The sequence below is a fragment of the Heterodontus francisci genome, chromosome 36 (genome assembly GCF_036365525.1).
Source record: "Heterodontus francisci isolate sHetFra1 chromosome 36, sHetFra1.hap1, whole genome shotgun sequence".
In the NCBI taxonomy this organism is placed as follows: domain Eukaryota; kingdom Metazoa; phylum Chordata; class Chondrichthyes; order Heterodontiformes; family Heterodontidae; genus Heterodontus; species Heterodontus francisci.
In genome coordinates, this window is record NC_090406.1 from 20,237,784 (window position 1) to 20,257,522 (window position 19,739).

Genomic DNA, 19,739 nt, shown 5'->3' on the forward strand with positions numbered 1-19,739 from the left:
AAATGGGCACATCTGTACCACAGACAAAATGGAGTAGAGGTCAGGTGACCTTTCATGTACTGGCAAACAAGCCTGTCTGCAAAGACGAAACTCATTAACTGCGTCTTAACTTCAATGTGTTTTCCTTGGAGCTAATTCAAAGGAGCCCATTACATGTTAATAACTCCTACCTACAGGAACGGGACTAACAAAGGTGCTGTAAGGCAGACTGATTCCACAGTCCAAACCCAGATGAGTGAGTGTGAAGTCACGCCATTGTAACAGAATGGTCCCCATCCAGACACCAAGATAGCAATGGTTTTCATAGCCTGGACCATTGTATAGTGACACCAGGGGAGAGGGCCGTGTCACCCGAGGGACTCAAATGTGATGGGTTTTTAACCTTAAAAAGGTAGCCCTCTGGTGAGAGAGAGACGATCAAGACCACAGAAAGCCAGTTCCAGCCAAAGGATGCAAGATCAGCCCAGCACAAGGAAGAAGCCCTGTTGCTGAGACTGCACTTGCTGCAGCAGAGAACTTAAAGTCACCACCACCTCCAGTCTGAAGTTCTAACCACCAAAAATCCACACCAACATCGAGGCCTACACCTTTGAAAAGACTTTCCTCCTGAGAAGATTCAACAGGTTTCTGTGAACCACAAACTCTTGTATCACTTTGGGCTTTTGCTGCATCCTACCCTTTTTCTATCCATTCTTGTGCATTCTCTCACATATGTATACACAAGTAGGTGAAGGTTGCAAACAATTCGGATTTTGCCGTTTAAATAAAAATGTAACTTTTTTTTGTTAAACCTACGAGAAAACCTGTCATCTGTCGGTTTGACCCTTAAAATGCTCAGGGACTAACACACCATTTTTAACAAAACCCTATTGCGGTCAGTTGGGAGTTGAGAAGTGAAAGTTACCTAGACCAATCATCTGTCTGTCCTAACCCACTGCTGATGGAAATTGAGAATGCCCATAAAAAGGGACAGACTCCCAAATACCAATAACTGGGCTGTGCCTGAAATCTTTCCTCCAACCTTGATAACAGCAGTTTTGCAGTATTGTACTTGTATAGCGCCAATCACATCACTCAGAAAACCCTAAAATGCATCATATTCATTGGTTACTTTCTGAAGAAGTGCAATTAGACTGTTACTGTTGATATGCAAACAATAGCCATTGCGCACAGCATGATCCCACAAAGAGCTGAATAATCAGTTGATCTGTTTTGGTGATGTTGGTTCAGACAGCAATGTTGTAAGTGATATCAGGAGACGTTGCTGCTCTGCTGCAAATAGTGCCACGTGATCAGTAGTGTGCACCAGAACCACTGCAACTTTGATTGGAACAGTATATCCAAAGCCCTTCCAGAAATAACTGCTGACAATGCAATACAGTGCTCCTTCCATACTATACACAAATGTGGGTGTAGATTATGTGCCCAAGTTTTGGACCAAGACTTGGACCACAACCTTCTAGACTTAAAAGGCCAAGAGTGCCGAGCCAAATTGACACTTACTGCAAACTGCATATGGTTGGTCATGCACCATGTGGTCAAATAGCTTAACACTGGCTGATAGAGAAGGGCCCAGGAGCAGCAGTTGGAGAACTACTGCCACCTCTGCAAGTTTCCCAGCATGAATTAGGTACCATCTGCAGAGTGGGGAATAAAAAGGAAAAAATTAGAGCCAACAATAAACTTATTTTAAAAGAGATCATGAGGGGAGCGATGGCATGGTAGCTAAATTTGCAGATGACACTAAGGTAGGTAGAAAGTATGTTGTGAAGAGGGCATAAGGTGGTTGCAGACCGATATAGATATGTTGTGTGGGCATAAATCTAGCGGATGGAGTATAATGTGGGAAAATGTGAAGTTGCTCACTTTGGCAGGAAGAATAAAAAAAAAAGTTTTAATTAAATGGAGAACGACTGCAAAATTCTGAGGTGCAGAGGGATCTAGGTGTTCTAGTGCAGGATTCACAAAAAGTTTGTATGCAGGTACGGCAGGTAATAGAGAAGGTTAATGGAATCCTTTATAACTAGAGGAATTGAAAATAAAAGTAAGGATGCTATGCTTCAGTTATAGAGGGCATTGGTGAGACTACATCGCAAATACTGTGTACAGTTTTGTCTCCTTATTTAAGGATGTAAATGCGTTGGAGGCGGTTTACTAGATTGATACCTGGAATGAGCGGGTTGTCTTATGAGGAAAGGTTGGACAGACTGGGCTTGTTTTCACTGGAGTTTAGAAGAGTGAGGAGAGACTTTTTTGAAGTATATAAGATCCTGAACCGTCTTGACAAGGTGGATGCGGAAAGGATGTTTCCTCTTGTGGGCAAGTTCAGAACTAGGGAGCATTGTTTTAAAATTAGAGGACGCCCTTTTATGACAGAGATGAGGAGAAATTTTTTCTCTGAGGGTTGTGTGACTTTGGACCTCCACCTCAGAAGGTGTTGGAGGCAGAATATTTTTAAGGCAGAGGTAGATAGATTCTTGTTAGGTAAGGGAATCACGGGTTATCGGGGGTAGACGGGATTGTGGAATTCAAAACAGGAACAGATCAGCCAGGATCTTATTGAATGGCAGAGGAGGCTCGAGGGGCCGAATGGCCTACTTCTGCTCCTAATTCGTATGTCTACGGTCCACAGGTCCCTTTCTATAAAAAAGTACGCTTTAATTAGGATGTCATTGTTTATTCACTGTATACAAAATTCAGTCATCCATGCAAAATTTCAAACAGCAATCTTTCTGTAATGCTTCATAGTTTCCTGTATTTATTAGCACATGTACTAATATAACTGATCACCAGAATGTTATAAAATACAATATCCATAAAATTACTGTAAAAAAGTAAAGTAAAGCTTCCAGTAATACCAACTGCTACATGGGTACTAAACAGACTTGAAACACAGGGATACCGAGTGAGGAACAGGATTCCTATAGGCACATTTACTGGTAATTCCTGAAGAAGCTTCTTTTCAAAGCTATGTCTATTTTGAAAAAATTTAAAAAAAGTTATTTTAAATTGTCAAACTTTGATAGATACATACACAAAGATCTAGTTCATAATCCACAATAGTCTGCAATTTGAAGATTATTCAATGTTATTTTTGACAATTTTTTTTTAAAATAAAATTTTCATGTCACCACTTTTTAAACAAAAATGACGTTTCCAAAAAAAGCCAATTTAAAAGCTGTTCCTTCATTGCAAAACTCTCGTCACAACTTCCCCCTTGTCCTAATGGCTCAGGATGGAAATGGGATGCAGTGACCCCAACAGACCAAGGAAATCCCAGACCTGTCCTAAGTTAAGTGATCTCAGTTGATGGGGACGCTACAGCCTAGGTGGGGAGAAAAAAAAAACACCTCAGCTAGGATTCCTGCTCCTGACCATTATGCACTTTTGGACATCAGATAAGGACATTATTGCATTGACAGACATTTGCTGCCCAGACACTCACATACAGAATACCCATTTGGAGAAAGTACCAAAGATTACATGTAAAATGGTACACCAGCATGAGTTGTCACTTTCACAAAAGGGACGAAAAGGGGAAGAAAACTAAAAAGGGGGATAAAGCAAAAAGCATTCCCTCATCACATAGCTAATGCTTGTCCTCTATTTTCTCACAATTATATATACAAAAATCAAAAGAATAAAAGGTTGCCAAAGCAATCAAAACACACATTGAATACAATAACGGTCTATTTAAAAAAATGTGCAATATGTTCTGGAAACCAGAAGAGCATCCTTTTCAGTGAATGTGTCTACCAGTAAGATTGCTCCCAAGAGACAGTATTGTTTCCATGGGCCTCAATCATGCAGGAGTCGTGCCTAACAACTTCCCCCTGTCCGCAGTTACTCAGAGTAATATCAGAGAATGCTAGAAAGTGGGAGGAGATGGCAAAATGTCAAGTCGACATTGGCCTTCAATTTAAAATGTTACAGATTTCACATATCACTGCAGCTGATTGAGAAGTTGCATAATTTATTCCACCACATGTGGAAATGGCAACTTACACAACTTAAGACAAAATTGGCCCAGGAGAAATAATGCCTGCTTAATCTGCAATCCTAATGCTAAATTTTCACCTATGCCCCATGACTGGCCTCATTGTATTGAATATTTATTTTATTGCAAATAAATGGTGAGCTGCCCGCAGCCATGGATGAAGATTATGAATTACAAACTGGAATGTTACAATTCTTACATTCTTAAATACTAACATCTCAATGTATGGCATTCCTCACACCTCATTAGCAACACTTACAAATAAAATAAAGTACACTATAAATTGAAACTTCTTGGTTACTCATTTTTCAGTCACACATCACGGAAAAAAATGTTTCCGCTCCAGACAGCTTCTCAGCTCCAAGCAGCACCCTGGAGTGCTCGGGTGGTGCAATCCAAGCAGCAAGCTTCTCCAATATCATTTCATGAACAACAAATGGACTGAACAAGGTGTATTATGTACCTGGCATCTTAGTCAAACAAAGCTAGACCATCACATGTAATCTGCTAGACATCCCAGTCAAACAACTGGACAATTACATGTGACACACCTGAAAAACAAGCTTTATCCCAAATGTGGCAGGTTGATTGGTATAGTGGCACAAATCAATCTTCATACTCAAAAATAACCCATACTACTGCCAGCATCACAGGTCTGCTTGGCATTGGGAATATTAGCATTTCTCTCGCTAAAGCAACAGCCATGTTGTAAGACACCTTGATGATCGAGTGTTTCAAGACAGTGAAAATGCAACTCAAGTATCTTGGGGCTGTTCCTGATCAAGATAACACGCCACACTCAATGGGACTACAAAATAAATAGTTACACTTATGATTTTAAAAAGCAACCAATGTGGGATAATTATTTAAATTAAAGAAATTGAATAATCAATGTTAAATAAGGGTTGATTTGCTAAAAGGCAGTTGATTTATTTTTTAAAAAGGGTGGGACGGAAATTATAATACCAGACAGATGAGCTTTATTGGCTGAATGGCCTTTTCTGTCCTGGCTGCGTGTTCTTATGAATCAGATTCCACATCCTCCGTTGCTTTTGTAATTATAAAACTGTTGCGCAGTAATTATGATCTTTTTAGATTAATTTAATAATACCGCAAACAGGATGACAGCACCTGAGCACCACTGTTTGGTGCCCAAAACATTCAGATGCAGCAGAGACCATACCAACCTTGGTATCGTTGTGGCAATGTTAAGAGTGAGAGAGATGAAGCAGTGAAATTTCTCTGTAAAAATGGATGTAAATCTGATTTGTATCAAACTACATTCACAGAAATTGGAGCGTTTCAAAGCCGATTATTCCTGTGATCTCACCAACCTGTCACTTACTACACTTTTCATTGAGAGGGGAATTTTGGCCCATGATTCAAAAAAGTCATTAAATATATTGATATTTTATTTTCTTCCTTCCCTATCTTGATAAGTAAAAGAATTTTGAATTCATGATACTATTACATATATACCTGCCACAATTCTACTGCAAACTCCCACTGATTATGTCAAGACACTCATGACACATAAAAACAACAGAATTGTGTCCACCATCAAACCTGTACCAGTAAGTTTTTTTTACTTGAATCTGACCAGATAACTCATGGAAAGTTACTAGGCAAGTTATACCCAGCCTCTCAACAATAAAAATATACATCAGGACGAGAGAATACAGCTGCCCATGAAGTTTTCTGGTCAGAACTCTAAAATGTGTGTTTTTCCCTGGAGAACAATACAAGATTGGAGACTGAAATAGAGGCATTTATATGGATTACAGTTTATACTTGAATTCCTGAAACACAACTGGTTAAGAGGTGTGTGCATTAGTGCACAAGCTCTTTATAGTAAAATAGTTATTAGTGTAAATTTAAATCACTACCTTAAAAACATGCTTTCCACAAATATTTACATTACTTTTTAAAGTTATATTTATCACTTTTTTCCCCCCAAACACACAGCTAGCAATTTTAGTAGAGTAGAACACTTTAAGATAAAGAATATCTTCCCTTTTGGTAACTGATCAACAGTTTACCATAAGCAAATTACTGGGAACAACACTGTTCCAATTTCACACACTGAACAGGTACAAACTTAGATACACACACGCTCCACATATGTATGGTGAAATGCATGCATCAGCAAAACAGCCCCCTGAGTAGAAACATTACAAAAATACCTTATATATAGGAGCATTTTAAGAAAGGCAGTATGCACATAACCCCATAGCTATATCATTTTTGCACACAGATGACCTGAGCAGGTAATGCCAGTCAATTACCTTTCAATAAAACTCCAGTGAAAGCTTTGACTATGACTTTCCTTTTGTGTAACGTGTTTGTACAATTGTCACCAATAATGAGCAGATCTGTGTAACTAGCCCATCAAGTATCCTGAACGGACTGCAGCTTTTGTGCAGAAGCAGCTTGTAACATTTGTTCTATAATCAAAATGGACAATGTAATTTTACCTTCTTCCTACCAACTTCAACGTAAGCACGTTTCCTAGAAAAAGTGGTCACAAATTAGGTCCTCCAGTGTACTGGGATACAAAATACTGTTGTAATCAAGCAATCTGAATAAAGATGTCCTGCTCTGGCACATTATTGCTAGCAACAGGTCGCATGATGTGAGTCAACAGGCAGGCCATCGCCACCATAGATACCATGCTACAAGCTTGATTCCTCCATGCTAGTTTAAGACCAGGGGCACATTTTATCAACAAAAAGATTGATCACATGTAAGGCCAGATTGACGCTACCAGTGTAAATCTAGAACCATGTTTGGGATCGATTGGTACTCTTCTTTGTAATCTTAAAATCTCACAGCAACAGAGTTCAACTGAGTTCTAAACCAGAAAATTTCCAATAGGCTGGTAGTAATCTCAATCACATGGTTGTTGTGTCCAGTCTGGCCTACTCATGTAAGGATCATCATACCAGCAGTATGATTACCATACATTACTTGCATACAAAAGTGCAGACATATTTCAGCACTTTCACTGTACAAAACAGCACTTTACCCCCCAAAACAAAAAAAATTTAAGAAGTTTCTGCAAGAGGTATACCAGTGTCCAGAATTGCAGTGCTATGTCTGTTTCTGTGACATGTTGGCAAGATCCTTTGTAGCCCCTGAGACATATCAATTAAATAGCTGCAAATCATTGTCACTGTAGGAATCCTGCAATTTACAGTAATTCAATTCCTGAGTTGAACTCAATGAGAACTCTCTCTTGAGAAGAAAAATGTATAACCCAGTTAAACTGAGCTGTAAGATCACAATAGATAACTGCAAATTGATGGAGAAACTAAGCAAAATTTATTCCTTATGGTTTTTAATTCCTATGTGAACATAGTATTAAGACAGTGATAAAACCTGAAAAACTGCGATAATGTGACTTCATTTTTACTCTCCCTGCTCCAGTTAAAACTGCCCTAAAGTGTCTTTTAGATTTCTTGTTCAAGGATGTGCTATCAAGCTTTATGTCACCATATTAACACAGTGGAGCTTTGTGTGGTTGTTTAGTTTACTTGTAAAAAGTTGTGCCTCGGTCAGTCTGCATGACCTTTTATTAATTTCAGAAGAAGCTACTAAAATAGGTCAATTTTCAACTAGGTTGACTAAACACAATGGTTGCACTTCAATATACTCCAAAAGCCTGTCTGGAGTTACTGCAATAAGTTAAAAATTCAAAAATAAAAATGGGCATCAGGTCCAACAAGGGCAGATAATAATGCAGACAATATTAACACAAGGTTCACAACTCACACTATTTTACTCTCGCACTAACCCAACAAAGAAGCAAGCTGCTGAACCTCTACTGCTGGTTACAGTCAGTGTGTGCAAAAACAATGCATATTAAAAAGGCCCTTCCCCCAACACTAGTCTGCAAAGATCAAATGGTACGAAAGCAAAGATCTACAAGCACAGTCCACACATGCTTGGAGGATGGGATGCTAGACTCTCAGTTTAACAAGAATTTTGGTACAAACTGGTTTTGTTTTCCCCCTCCAGTCTAATTGAACACAGGACCAGGAGGACTGACAATGGAAGGAGACGCCAGGCTGTGGAAGGTGGGTGCCATCACGTTGGGGGGTGATGCACTCCTGCTGTTTGGCTTGACGATCATGCCAGGCTTGAAGTCAGGATGTCGGCGAGCGTGCTTCATCAAATGGTCGCTGCGCATGAACCTCTTCTCACACATTGGGCACTTGAATTTCTTCTCACCCGTATGGGTACGATAATGTCGAGCCAGCTCATCGGAACGGGCAAATTTCTTCAAACACTGTGGCCAGGTGCAAGGAAATGGCCGCTCCCCTGAAAGACAAAATGGGATAAAAAAAAAAGACACCATGATTGTGAGATCAATTTAAACACAAGCATGGGAACAATTTAAGTCCATATGCACATTTTACTCATGGATTTCTTTGCCCTCCTCCTCCCCTGCACACACACACTTACCCATTGTTGGGTGGAGTTCCAAGCAGCCCGCTGGTACCTTTCTCCCCAATGTGTAAGCCTACAAACATAACTCATCGACTGAGAAATCCACGGGATCGGGTGGAATGCTGGTTTTACACTCCACCCAATATTACACGTTGAGATCAAAATCAGGTAGGATGTTAAACCGGCAATGCACCCAATCCCATCAATTTCCCACCCACCAAGTTAGATTAAAATGACCCCCTTTAGTGTCAGTACACTATTTAACAAATGTAAAAATCATGACCAAGGAAAATCCTGAACTCTGCAGGATACCCACACACTTGCACAACACTGATAGCCTGTGCTGGACTTAGCTGATCTCAGCAGTTGCAGGGGTGATACAGTATTCCTTGGATTGGGAGCCTTGCTCCTACCTATCCTGCTGCTAAAAAGTACACTTGTGGTTTCTGTCATTTGAGTCCTTTGATAAGATTACTCCAAGCTATCCAATATCTTGGGTAATAACTTGATAGTGTTAATTGAGAGATAAAGCTTTTTGTTGATAGCACAATATTGACTCCTTCCCACACAAGAAAAATTCTCTAGTGACTCACAAATTTTACAGCACATTAAAAAGTGCAGGATAGAGGCCAATTATCTCTCGTGCACATTCAAAAGTTTACTCCAATTTTTATACGACCACAAATTGTAATGCTCTTTCTTCACTTCAGACTTAGTCCACTAAAACCGGGAGTGAAAACCCTTGGGGCTACATGCGGCCGACTAATAATTCGGACAATTTTGAGCTAAACAAAAACAGAATTAAATCCAATAATTTGAATCAAGTAATGCAAACACTGCAAAGTGGAAATTTAGTACTTAAAAATGAACTTGGTCCATTTGAATTCATTAACTGAATTTAAAGTAGACTGAGCCAGGAAATAGGTGCAACTGTTCTTCAAGACTGCAGAGCCAAGATCAGCTGAATGTCCATTTTGTTTTAATCCCTCCTGTGCCTTTCACCCATCTGTCTGGTCACAAATTAAAAGGACTGTTCATGCTAATCCATTACACCATCTAATCTCCAATAGAGCACTCATTTCAATAGCATTTGAACCTGGATTAAGGAATTGCTTGTTGGAGTCACTGAAAAAACTAAGACTAAGACAGGTTAATGATACAAGGTACAGAAATTACATTGTACTTGGTTTATGCAGCTGTTTGGGCAGGGGATGGTTTTAGGTTTATAATGTACAGTAACAGCCTTAAGTAACTTTCAATGTGGTTGCCAACAACCTTTACTGCAGTGACAGTGCTGAAAATATAAGCAGGTGAATGCACTGCAGAGATAAGCTAGATAAATATACTAGTGCATTCCATCAGGCAGTGGTCTGCACGGAATGTCCTCAAGGCCCTACGGGAAAAGGAAACGGTGGATCCTGTCGGATGGTTCCCCGAGCAGACCGTCAAAGTCATTTGGCGGAATGCCTCATCACCAGAACTTTCAAACAAGCACCAAGACGTAGCTTGGCTGGTGGTGAGAAGGGCCCTCCCCGTCAGATCCTTCATGCACACCCGAAGTCTTGCCCCCTCCGCACAGTGCCCCCGCGTTGGCTGTGGTGGGGAAGAGACGGTCGCCCACCTCCTCCTGGAATGTGCCTTTGCAAAGCAGGTGTGGAAAGAGATGCAGTGGTTTTTGTCAAGGTTCATCCCAAGCAGCTCTGTAACACAGGAGTCTGTGCTCTACGGGCTGTTCCCAGGGACGCACACCGAGACAAACATCAACTGCTGCTGGAGGACTATCAATTCGGTGAAAGACGCCCTTTGGTCTGCCCAAAACTTGCTGGTCTTCCAGCGCAAAGAGTTGTCCACCACCGAATGTTGCAGACTGGCACATTCCAAGGTCCAGGACTACGTGCTGAGGGACGCACTAAAGCTTGGGGCAGCCGCAGCAAAGGCTCAATGGGGAAAGACCACAGTGTAAGGTTCCCCCACCAAGCTAGACTGAGGGGCTGGATCCATGGGAAACCCCTCGAACTGTATCGTTAATATTCTGAATTGCTGTAAATGTAAAACTGTAATTGACATGACAATTGAGAAACGGAAGGGTTGGGAAGAAACTCATGACAGTATTGAAGGAAACTGATCTCCCTTGCAATGTTTGTATTTTTTGGTGCTGTTTGGAAACTGTTTGGCAATGTAATTTTTACAGATTTTTATGAATAAAGTATATTTTGGAAATTAAAAAAAAAAAACTAGTGCATTATTCATCAGGATCCTGCATTGTGGGATGCTAAGATCTGCTACATGGCCCATGCATGGGGGACTAAAGCAGTCTTGAAAAGCAAATGTGGCACAGACCCTCCAAACCTTTGTGCTCACTAAATATGTAAAGTGTATGCAAAGTAGGGGAGACTTTAACACACCTGAAGTGTCTTAATAGTGCTCCAGATACTCAGCACCCACATAAAATGGGCTCTGCATGGGAAGTCCCTTCCCCTTTGTTGAATCCTTTAGCTTTAACTGGATTGATTTGCTGCTGCACTATTTCTGTGCTTCTTTGTTCATCTATTAAACTGCATTGCAAGTAAATTTAGATAGTTTTTTTATAGCTGGAACTCATCTACCTTCAAACATTAAAACATTTTTTTTAAATTTTGAGAGGAGTTTTTCCTTTAAGGGTCAGCTGCACAATCTGCTCGCCCTCACGCCTTTCCTAGTGCCTTGCGTCCCCCACCCCAGAGAGCACCATGCCAGAATTCAAATCAGTCAAACTTGCTTTATAGAGCGAGGTCAGTTCAGTTCAGGATCGCGGAGGGCCTAAACTACAGTAGTCCTGCCGTATATGTGCCGAGACTGAATCCTCAGTCCTGGGGTTATCACCACCAGAGACAAAGTACCAATTTTCTTGGTTACAGATCAGCAATGAGGTTTCCCTCAACACTGGCCTGTACTGACCTCCTCAGCAGAGATGGTCTGGCTGTTCAGGATAAAAACCTCAATGTTCAAGTAGACGCATAAGGCAAAAAAAAACTAGCTTGTACATCAGCAGTTGTTTGTTAATCCAGTGCAGGGAAACCCACCCTGTGATATAAAAGTGGGGATTATTATAGCCCCACGACCATAAGTAACAGAATTACAGGTAGTGCTAACATTTAAATGAGTATAACAGTATATTAGCTATGTTTAAGATATACTGGAAGTTACTAAATAGGTAATGAGTCTAATCAAGCATGTTAATAAATAATTGGGAGAAAAGTTCATCAAGATAAACTTAAATAATAGTTTTGTTTTTATAAGGTCTTGGGTCACTGCTTCCTTAATGTGCCTAAGAGTAAAACCACCCGATGGATCGAATGCTGTGATTTTATGATATGTAACATTACTAAGGCAGAAAGAAAACAGTACGGTCAGATTTGATCCTTGTTGTGTGATGAGTTAGCTGGACAGTGATGTGTGCCCTACAATTGGTTTCAATATCTCCACCCACCGATACAGAGAAAAACAACGTGGGTTCCCCATCTCAATTGTTATTTACTGGCCTCCCTGTGAGGGGTTTGTGTGGACATCCGAGAAGGATGCTCACACCTAACCTGGTATTTCACCGACTGACAAATCATCCAGGGTCACGAGGGTACAATGTTGAGCTGCAGCTCATGCCATGGAACCATGCCACAGTACCATCTGCAGAAGAGGTGGGAGGTAAGGGATGGGGAAAATAAAATGACTGAGCACAGGTTACATAAACTTGGCTTGTACTTCCCTGCGTATAGGAGATTTGAGATGTTTACAATGCTAGGGTACATACAAATAGCCTATTTCCTCTGGTTGGGGAACTCAGAAACAAAAGGACAATCTTAAAATTAGAGCAAGGGAGTTCAGGAAGCACTTTTTCCCCACATAAAGGGTAGCAGAAATTTGGAATTTTCTCCCCCCTAAAAGGCCATGGATGTTACAGCAATTGCTTCCAAGACAGACAGATAAGATTGTTAAGCAAAGGTATCAGGGGATATGAGGCAAGAGTGTAAAAATGGACTGGAGGTGCAGATCAGCCATGATCTGAATGAATGCAAAGCAGGCACCCGTCCTGTTCCTAATTTTCCTATGACTGGTCCTGACCAAAGGCCGGCAAGTTGGGAGTCAGCAGAATGGGCACAGTATAAAAGCGGCTCTAAAAAAAAGTAAGATGCCATGGTGGTAAAAGGGGAAGGCACAGGGGCTTAGTGGATTCGTAAACCACAGTGAGTCAAATGGTCTTCCTCAGCTGTATCAAATATTTTTAAAAGGGAAAAACATCCTCTCCCCCAATCCATCTCCAGGTTAATTCTGCTTCACAAATGGCATGTACTTCCCAGCTGGAAAGAGAAGGAAGTCATCACAATGACCTAGTCGAGATGAATCAAAACTATATAGTGTTAAGTAGATTATGTAACTGTTTTGAGTGTCATGGCCCTCAGGTAATTTGCCCGTGTCCATTTAGAAACCGTATCTCGTCCCACAACTAAACCTGGGCTGACATTTTACTAATCTTCGTTTGGGATTTGGAAATAACAGCAAGATTTATTGTTGCACAGCAGGAGAGATAAAACTGGGATTAGCTTCTTTGATGAAAATCATAGAAGCACAGCTACATTTGACACAACACTAATGTAAATAACTGAGGAGCTCTGGCCTATTGAGATACAAAACAGCCCGATAGCAATTTGCTTAGGATCATTCAAGTACCTTTCGTCCTGCTGACCAACTATGCATGCCACCCATCCCTATTTTCTTTCCCTGCTTAGTTTCTACATAATCTATTTAGTTTATTTAACCAGCAATCGTTAAATAATAATAATAGCAAAACTGACAGTATCTCCAGATTCATTCCCTCCCAGACCCCTGCCATGACATCCAATTGTCTCTTCGGAAGTGATGGGTCATTTTGCACTAGTCAGGAACTACAAAATTGTTCTGCTACACACATTACTTTAACGCAATGAAGATTATTCTAAATGCAAACAGTTTAACAGTACATTGTTCTCTTCAACAAGCTGGGAACCATTTGAAGGATCTATACAGGGTGTGCACTGCAAACTGGATGCATATTTTTTCTGCAAATACTCTCAGTAGGAATTTGTAGTAAAGTTAGTCAAAGTGAATATACTGAACATACATCAAATGGTTGGGATTATTATTTCCCCTCTTTTCCTACAGGCATATGGGTGAACTGCTTATAGGCAACCTCCAGTATCTGATCAACGAGGCCATTCTTCATATGTGATCCCAGTGATCTTTATCGAACGTTTGACCAGAGCCACCCAGCAACTGAGCCTGGTTGCTGTCCACTATCCATCCAATAGAGGTCACTCCCTCCCTAGCCCAAGGATGCAGAAACCTTTCCTGCTGAGATCATCTCAGACACCAGGAATCAAAACGTATACCTTCTGTGTGTAATTGAATTAATTTTTCACTCAATTCCCAGTCAATACAATGAGAATCAGACTTTGCTTCAAACTCTACACTTTCTATTTATCAGTTTAGTCCCCTCCAGGAGTGCTTGATCAGGGAAGATATGGGGCAGGGAAATTGGATTAGTTATGATTTGTTCTACAAAGGGCTGAATGATCTCCAGCTGTGTTGTAACCTTGTATTGTTAGGTCCCCCAAGCCACATTCTATTGCTAGTCAAAAAAAATCAATCAGAAAATGCACTTTGAATTACAGTGCGGATTATTATTGTCCTTGAAATCTGCTCGCTCGAGATTAACTACTTCATCAGACTGGTCTTTACCCTGTTAACAAAAAACCTTTTTTTGTTATTATGATAAAACGAAATGCTGGAAATACTCAGCAGGTCTGGCAGTATCTGGAGAGAAACAAAGTTGGCTTCAAGTTGCACGCAAGAGTCATATCCAACTTGAAACATCAACTCTTTCCCTCCTCATAAATGCTGCCAGACCAGCTGAGTATTTCCATCACTTTGTTTTTCTTTCAGATTTCCAGCATCCACTGCATGTTGCATTTATATGGCGCCTTTCATTGATGACCAGGCATCTCAAAGCACTTTACAGCTGACGCAAGTACTTTGAGGTGTAGTCACTGTTGTAATGTAGGAAATACAGCAGCCAGTAAGCGCGCAGCAAGCTCCCACAAACAGCAATGGGATAATGTCCAGATAATCTGCTTTTTGTGATGCTGATTGAGGGATAAATAATCGGCCAACTCCCTTGCTCTTCTTCGAAATAGTGCCACGGGATCTTTTACACCCACCAGAGTAAGATGGGGCCTCGGTTTTAATGTCTCATCTGAAAGACAGCACCTCTGACAGTGCAGCACACCCTCAGTATTGTTCTAGAGTGTCAGCCTTGATTTTTGTGCTCAAGTCCTGGAGTGGGACTTGAAAGCGGAACAATGCTTTTTAATGGAATTGCACATTAAAATCCTGTACAGATTTTCAAATTAATCATTCAACCTGTGAAATGTGAGTGTGGCTGAACAATTCCATAATATATCATGCAGCTGGCAGAAACGCCATTCGGTTGCACCACATCTTCCTAGTGAGTCTGTGTTTATTCACAGCCACGGGCTCCCAAAATGAGTGAGATAGCGTGCGTGCAGGAGTGAGCTCGCCAAACCCTGCAGGGCACACCGAGTGAAGCACGTGGGGCCCAGGCAGGCAGCGCCCCGCCCCTCTCCACTGATTGGCTGACAACACACCAACCACACCCTAGATTGTTAATCATTGGCTGAGTTATAACCCCGCCCCTCCATCCGGCGACGCAGCGTGGGAGTTGCAGTTCTCGGGACTGATCCCAGCCTTTTAACTCATCAAATTCTCAATGTCTATTTTACCAAATTCATCACTTTCTTCCCAACTTTCTCCCTGCCAATTAGAATTTCCACCCACGCCACAAATGCCTCAGTTATAACCTGCCTGATACTAACCTGCTTTCACCATAAAATGTCACAATCTGCACTCATATCTTGTTTGACTTGTTATTACACTGATCACATCAGGTTTACAGTAGCAAAACGGCATACATTGTGCTGATCACACATTTGGATACCATCCCCATAACTGTTAAAATTTATTGGAATTTTTTTTTTTTTAAAAGCCAAAAGAATCTCTCCTCGCCAAAATACTGCGATCATCCCACTCAGCTGTCTTATTCCTGTCAATTTACAGGAAATTCCGGTCTCTCCCTATTATGGGCTTTTTTTCCCCAGAAAGAGAAACGCGTGTGTATTCCCACCCCGGCCGTGATGACTCAAGAAAGAGGAGGCGGAGAGCGCGATACTGGCTCTCTGCCAGTGTCAGGATCCCGAGTTCAGTCTCCCTCCCACCACACCCCCGTGGACTAAAAACCCTCCGCCAAGGGCACACATTGCAAAGGGGTGGGAAATGACGAAAGCCCAGGGACAATCTGACGACTTATTAGACAGGCTTGGTGAGCCTGCAATGAGGCGGAGAAGGGCTTACCCAGACTGGCCCGGCTGTTTGTGCCCAGGCTTGGGGGTAAGAGGAAGGTGACTGCCCCGAGTGCCATGACTAAATCGTTATAAGGGCTGCCGATAAGATGGTCACTGCACGTTGATCGACGCAGTAACAGGTAGTGTTATCTCCCCCGCCCCCATCTCAAGATTATCTAAAGGATCTCTCAAAAAAGGCTAGAATTCTGACAGCATCATTTCTAATCCGGTTATAGAAGTCGTTATACTCTGCCCTCTACGGACCCTGCGAGGTGTAGTCCTCCCAGCCAGAGCAAGTCACTCACACACAGGTCAAAAGATCTGTCTTGTGTTCTTCCAGACAAGTTGATACATGTAGATCCCGGAGAAACTTAACCCCTCAAACAACTTCTAAAATATCACTTCCCTTTTGTTCAGCGACAAACGTCAAACTGAACCGACTCAATGATACAATATTTATGGCTTATTATCCAGAGCTCCATTGTCTACTTCACCAGTGACCCCTCCCCTCCTCGGATTTGCTAAATCTGCAAAAAAGGGGACATTAACCTGCAAGAGAAAAAGGACGATTAAAGCAAACTTCTTTGTTCTACACAAAAATCTACGGTATTTTAGCACAGATTAAAGGGTTAGCTATCGTTAGCAACACCGAGGGAAGGAATACTGTAGATTAAAACAGAAAACATCCGAATGAAACTATATATCTACCACAGTTCATCGCCATAAGTTCCCCCGAGTTTGCACTATAAAAGCAGCGTGGTGTAACAAAAGACATAAGGAATGCGAGTGTTTAAGAACAAAGAAAACTGGAGGAGCATCAAGGCACAAAAATGAAACGTGGCGACAACTTGGTTTCCAAAGATCAGAATAAAGCATTGCTCTCTACCTGTGTGAGTTCTCATGTGTGCTTTCAGATGGGACGATTTCCCGTACACTTTGTCGCATCCCGCGAAGTAACAGTGATGTTTTTTCACCGTGGATTTGTCGGAGCGCTTGCTTTTCCGCTTTTCCGCCGTGCAGCTGGTCGTCCTCAGGGTCGGGGTGCAGGGACCCTCGGACAGGGTGGTGTAGCCGCTCTCCAGGCTCTCGCCGGACGAGGAGTGGCTGCTCTCCGAATTGGAGGACATCGGCCTAGATTGCTGCAGGTCGGTCAAAATGCTGGCCAGGATCAGCAGGTTGCCGCCCTCTTTCAGCGTGTCGCTCACTTCTTTGTCCTCCTTTGAAGTTGCCTCGGAACTTTCCTCCTCTTTCAGCCGCGAACCGTGCACCACCGCCCCGCTGGAGATGGACATCAGGCACTCGGCAGCGAAGTAGTCGCGACAAGCGAACGCAGCCATGGCTGAGAATGGAAAGGAGGGTCTCTCCTATGTGTGTGTGTGTGTCTTTCCTTTACTCTCACTCTCCCTCCCCCTCTTCCTAAGGGACTGGCCGGTGTTTAATGAGAATGCAGTCTCCAGCTGGATACGAACCGGCGAACTGAGCCCGCTGTGCCGCGGCCCCGATGCTTTGTCTGGGAGAGGGGTGGACGTGCAACACGCCTCCTCCAAATGTGGTGTGACGCGCCGGGCGGATCCCAGGCTCAAAGCCACTGGCTGACGCGCGTTTATTGACGCTGGAAACCCCTGTCTCCAGGGGAAGAGAGAGAAGAGCACGACGCAAGAGCGAACAAAAAAAAAAGTTTGGCATCTTCCCAAATCTCATAGTCAAAAAAAAATAGAGTGCGTGAGACTGAAGATGTATTCGGTATCATTTCTCCTACAGGCCATTCTGATGCGGGCGTATCATGAAATTGGCAGATAATGCTGAATGAGGCGGGGGAGGTGCAACTACTGGAGTCAGACTTCAGTAAGAGCCAGACAAAATGTGTTAGTGGGCGGAACCCCAGCCCATGAAATTCACTAGAGAAGTGCAGAATGCCTTAAGAATGATTTTGTTTTTTTTAGGGGGCATATTTGATAATCAAATTACTAAGAATTACATCGAGATTTCAACGCGGAAATATCGTTTAGCTTAACCAGTCTATCATCAGTTTCATCCTTCATGTGAGCGGTAGCCCTAATACCATGTGCCCTCGGTCTGGCTGGGGGAGAGGCTGAAAGACATCTGCAAGTGATAGAAGACTAAAAGACTTTGGCTTTTATTTAGAATGCACAGCACAGACAGGCCATTCAGGCCAAATGATTCATGCCTGAACCTCCTCACATCCCTCTTTCTGTAACCCAATCAGCATAACCTTCCTTACCCCCTCATGTGTATATCTATATTCCCCTTAAATGCATCTATGCTATTCACCTCGATTACTCTTGAGCCCCAGATTCCACCCACTCTGAGAAAAGAAGTCTCTCTTGAATTCCCTGTTGGATTTATTAATGCCAATCTTATATTTATAAGCCCCTAGTTTTGCCCCCCTCCGCCCCACACAACTGGAAACATCTCTGCATCTGCCGTATTAGACCCTTCATAACCTTAAAAATCCCGATCAGATTACCCCTCTGCTGTCTCTTTTCTAGAGAGGAGTGCCACCTTGTTCAATCTTACCTGATAGGTGTAACCTTCTCCAGTGCCTCTCTTTCAACAATTTGGAGACCAGAACTGTGCACAGTACGTTAAATGTGATTTAATTAATGTCTTCTTGTATTTAGTCAGGTAGATTTTCTCTGAACTTTTGAACAGTAGAGCAGTTGGAAAATAGTGTTTGGACCCAAAAGGTGTTAGTCTTGGCTCAAAATAGCACTCTAGCCCCTGCGTCAGAAGGTCATGGGTTCAACCCTCACTCCTGCATTTGAGCACACAGTACTGGGAGTGTACTGCACTGTCGGAAGTGCTGTCTTCAGATGGATATTAGAGCAAAGCTCTGTATACCTTCTCTATTCGTAGAACAGCAGGGTAGGGTACTGATCAATGTTTATCCAGGACTATGTGTTGAGGGACGCACTAAAGCTTGGGGCAGCCGCAGCAAAGACTCAATGGGGAAAGACCACTGTGTAAGCTGAACTGAGGGGCTGGATCCATGGGAAACCCCTCAAACTGTATTGGGAAAATTTTCATTTGCTGTAAAATGTAAAAATGTATATGGCATGACAAATGAAATGGAAGGGTTGTGAGGCAACTCATGATTGTATTGAAGGAAACTGATCTCCCTGGCACTGTTTGTATTTTTTGAAACTGTTTGGTAATGCATTTTTACAGATAAAGTATATTTTGGAAATAAATAAAAAGTTTATCCGTCAACCAACATCAATGAAACAGATTACCTGACCATTTATCTCATTGCTGTTTCTGAGTTCTTCTTGTGCTTACATCACAACAGCAACTACAGTTCAGAAGCTTTAGTTGGTTGTGAAAGGCTTTGGGAACATCCTGAGTTTGTGAATGGCGTGATATAAAGACAAGCTCTTAATTTTACAACAACAACTTGCATTTATATAGCACCTTTAACATAAACCTTCATAGGTGCTTCATAGGAGCAAAATCAGAAAAAATTGCCTCCAGGCCAAAAAAGGAGACATTAGGACAGATGACCAACCACTATGTCAAAGACATAGGTTTTAAGCAGCATCTTACAAGAGAAGAGAGGTGAGAAGCTTTGGGGAGGGCATTCCAGAGCTTGGGGCCTAGATACCTGAAGGCACAGTTGCCGATGGTGGGGCAAAAGTTCCATGGGATGCCACAGGAGGCCAGAGTTGGAGGAACACAGAGTTCTCAAATGTACTTTATAGAGATAGGGAAGGGTGAGGCCATGGAGGGATTTACACATGAGGGGTGGAATCTTACTGCCTTAGTTGCTAAACAAGGGACGGGACTATTTCTGGGTCCCAACCTCGATGGTTTATGAGATCCACGTGCCTGGATGATCTTACCAG

At 42.2% G+C, this 19,739-nt stretch overlaps 1 protein-coding gene across 1 annotated transcript; it reads right to left on the reverse strand.

Moving 5' to 3' along the window:
- Positions 1-2,741: 2,741 nt before the first annotated feature.
- Positions 2,742-17,457, reverse strand: LOC137351638 (Krueppel-like factor 9). Its single transcript, XM_068016289.1, has 2 exons — positions 16,763-17,457; positions 2,742-8,317 (listed from the first exon to the last, which is right to left on the reverse strand). Exons 1-2 carry the CDS (start codon positions 17,211-17,213, stop codon positions 8,016-8,018), a joined length of 753 nt encoding a protein of 250 aa, XP_067872390.1. The 5' UTR covers positions 17,214-17,457; the 3' UTR covers positions 2,742-8,015.
- Between the last annotated feature and the right edge of the window lie 2,282 nt (positions 17,458-19,739).

Bases quoted from the DNA above. Each gene is read 5' to 3' on its own strand.
- LOC137351638 (XM_068016289.1), bottom strand. From the start codon at position 17,213: ATGGCTGCGTTCGCTTGTCGCGACTACTTCGCTGCCGAGTGCCTGATG. The intron at 8,318-16,762 runs GTAGAGAGCAAT...TTTGTCTTTCAG, and splicing joins ACACATGAGAACTCACACAG to GGGAGCGGCCATTTCCTTGC.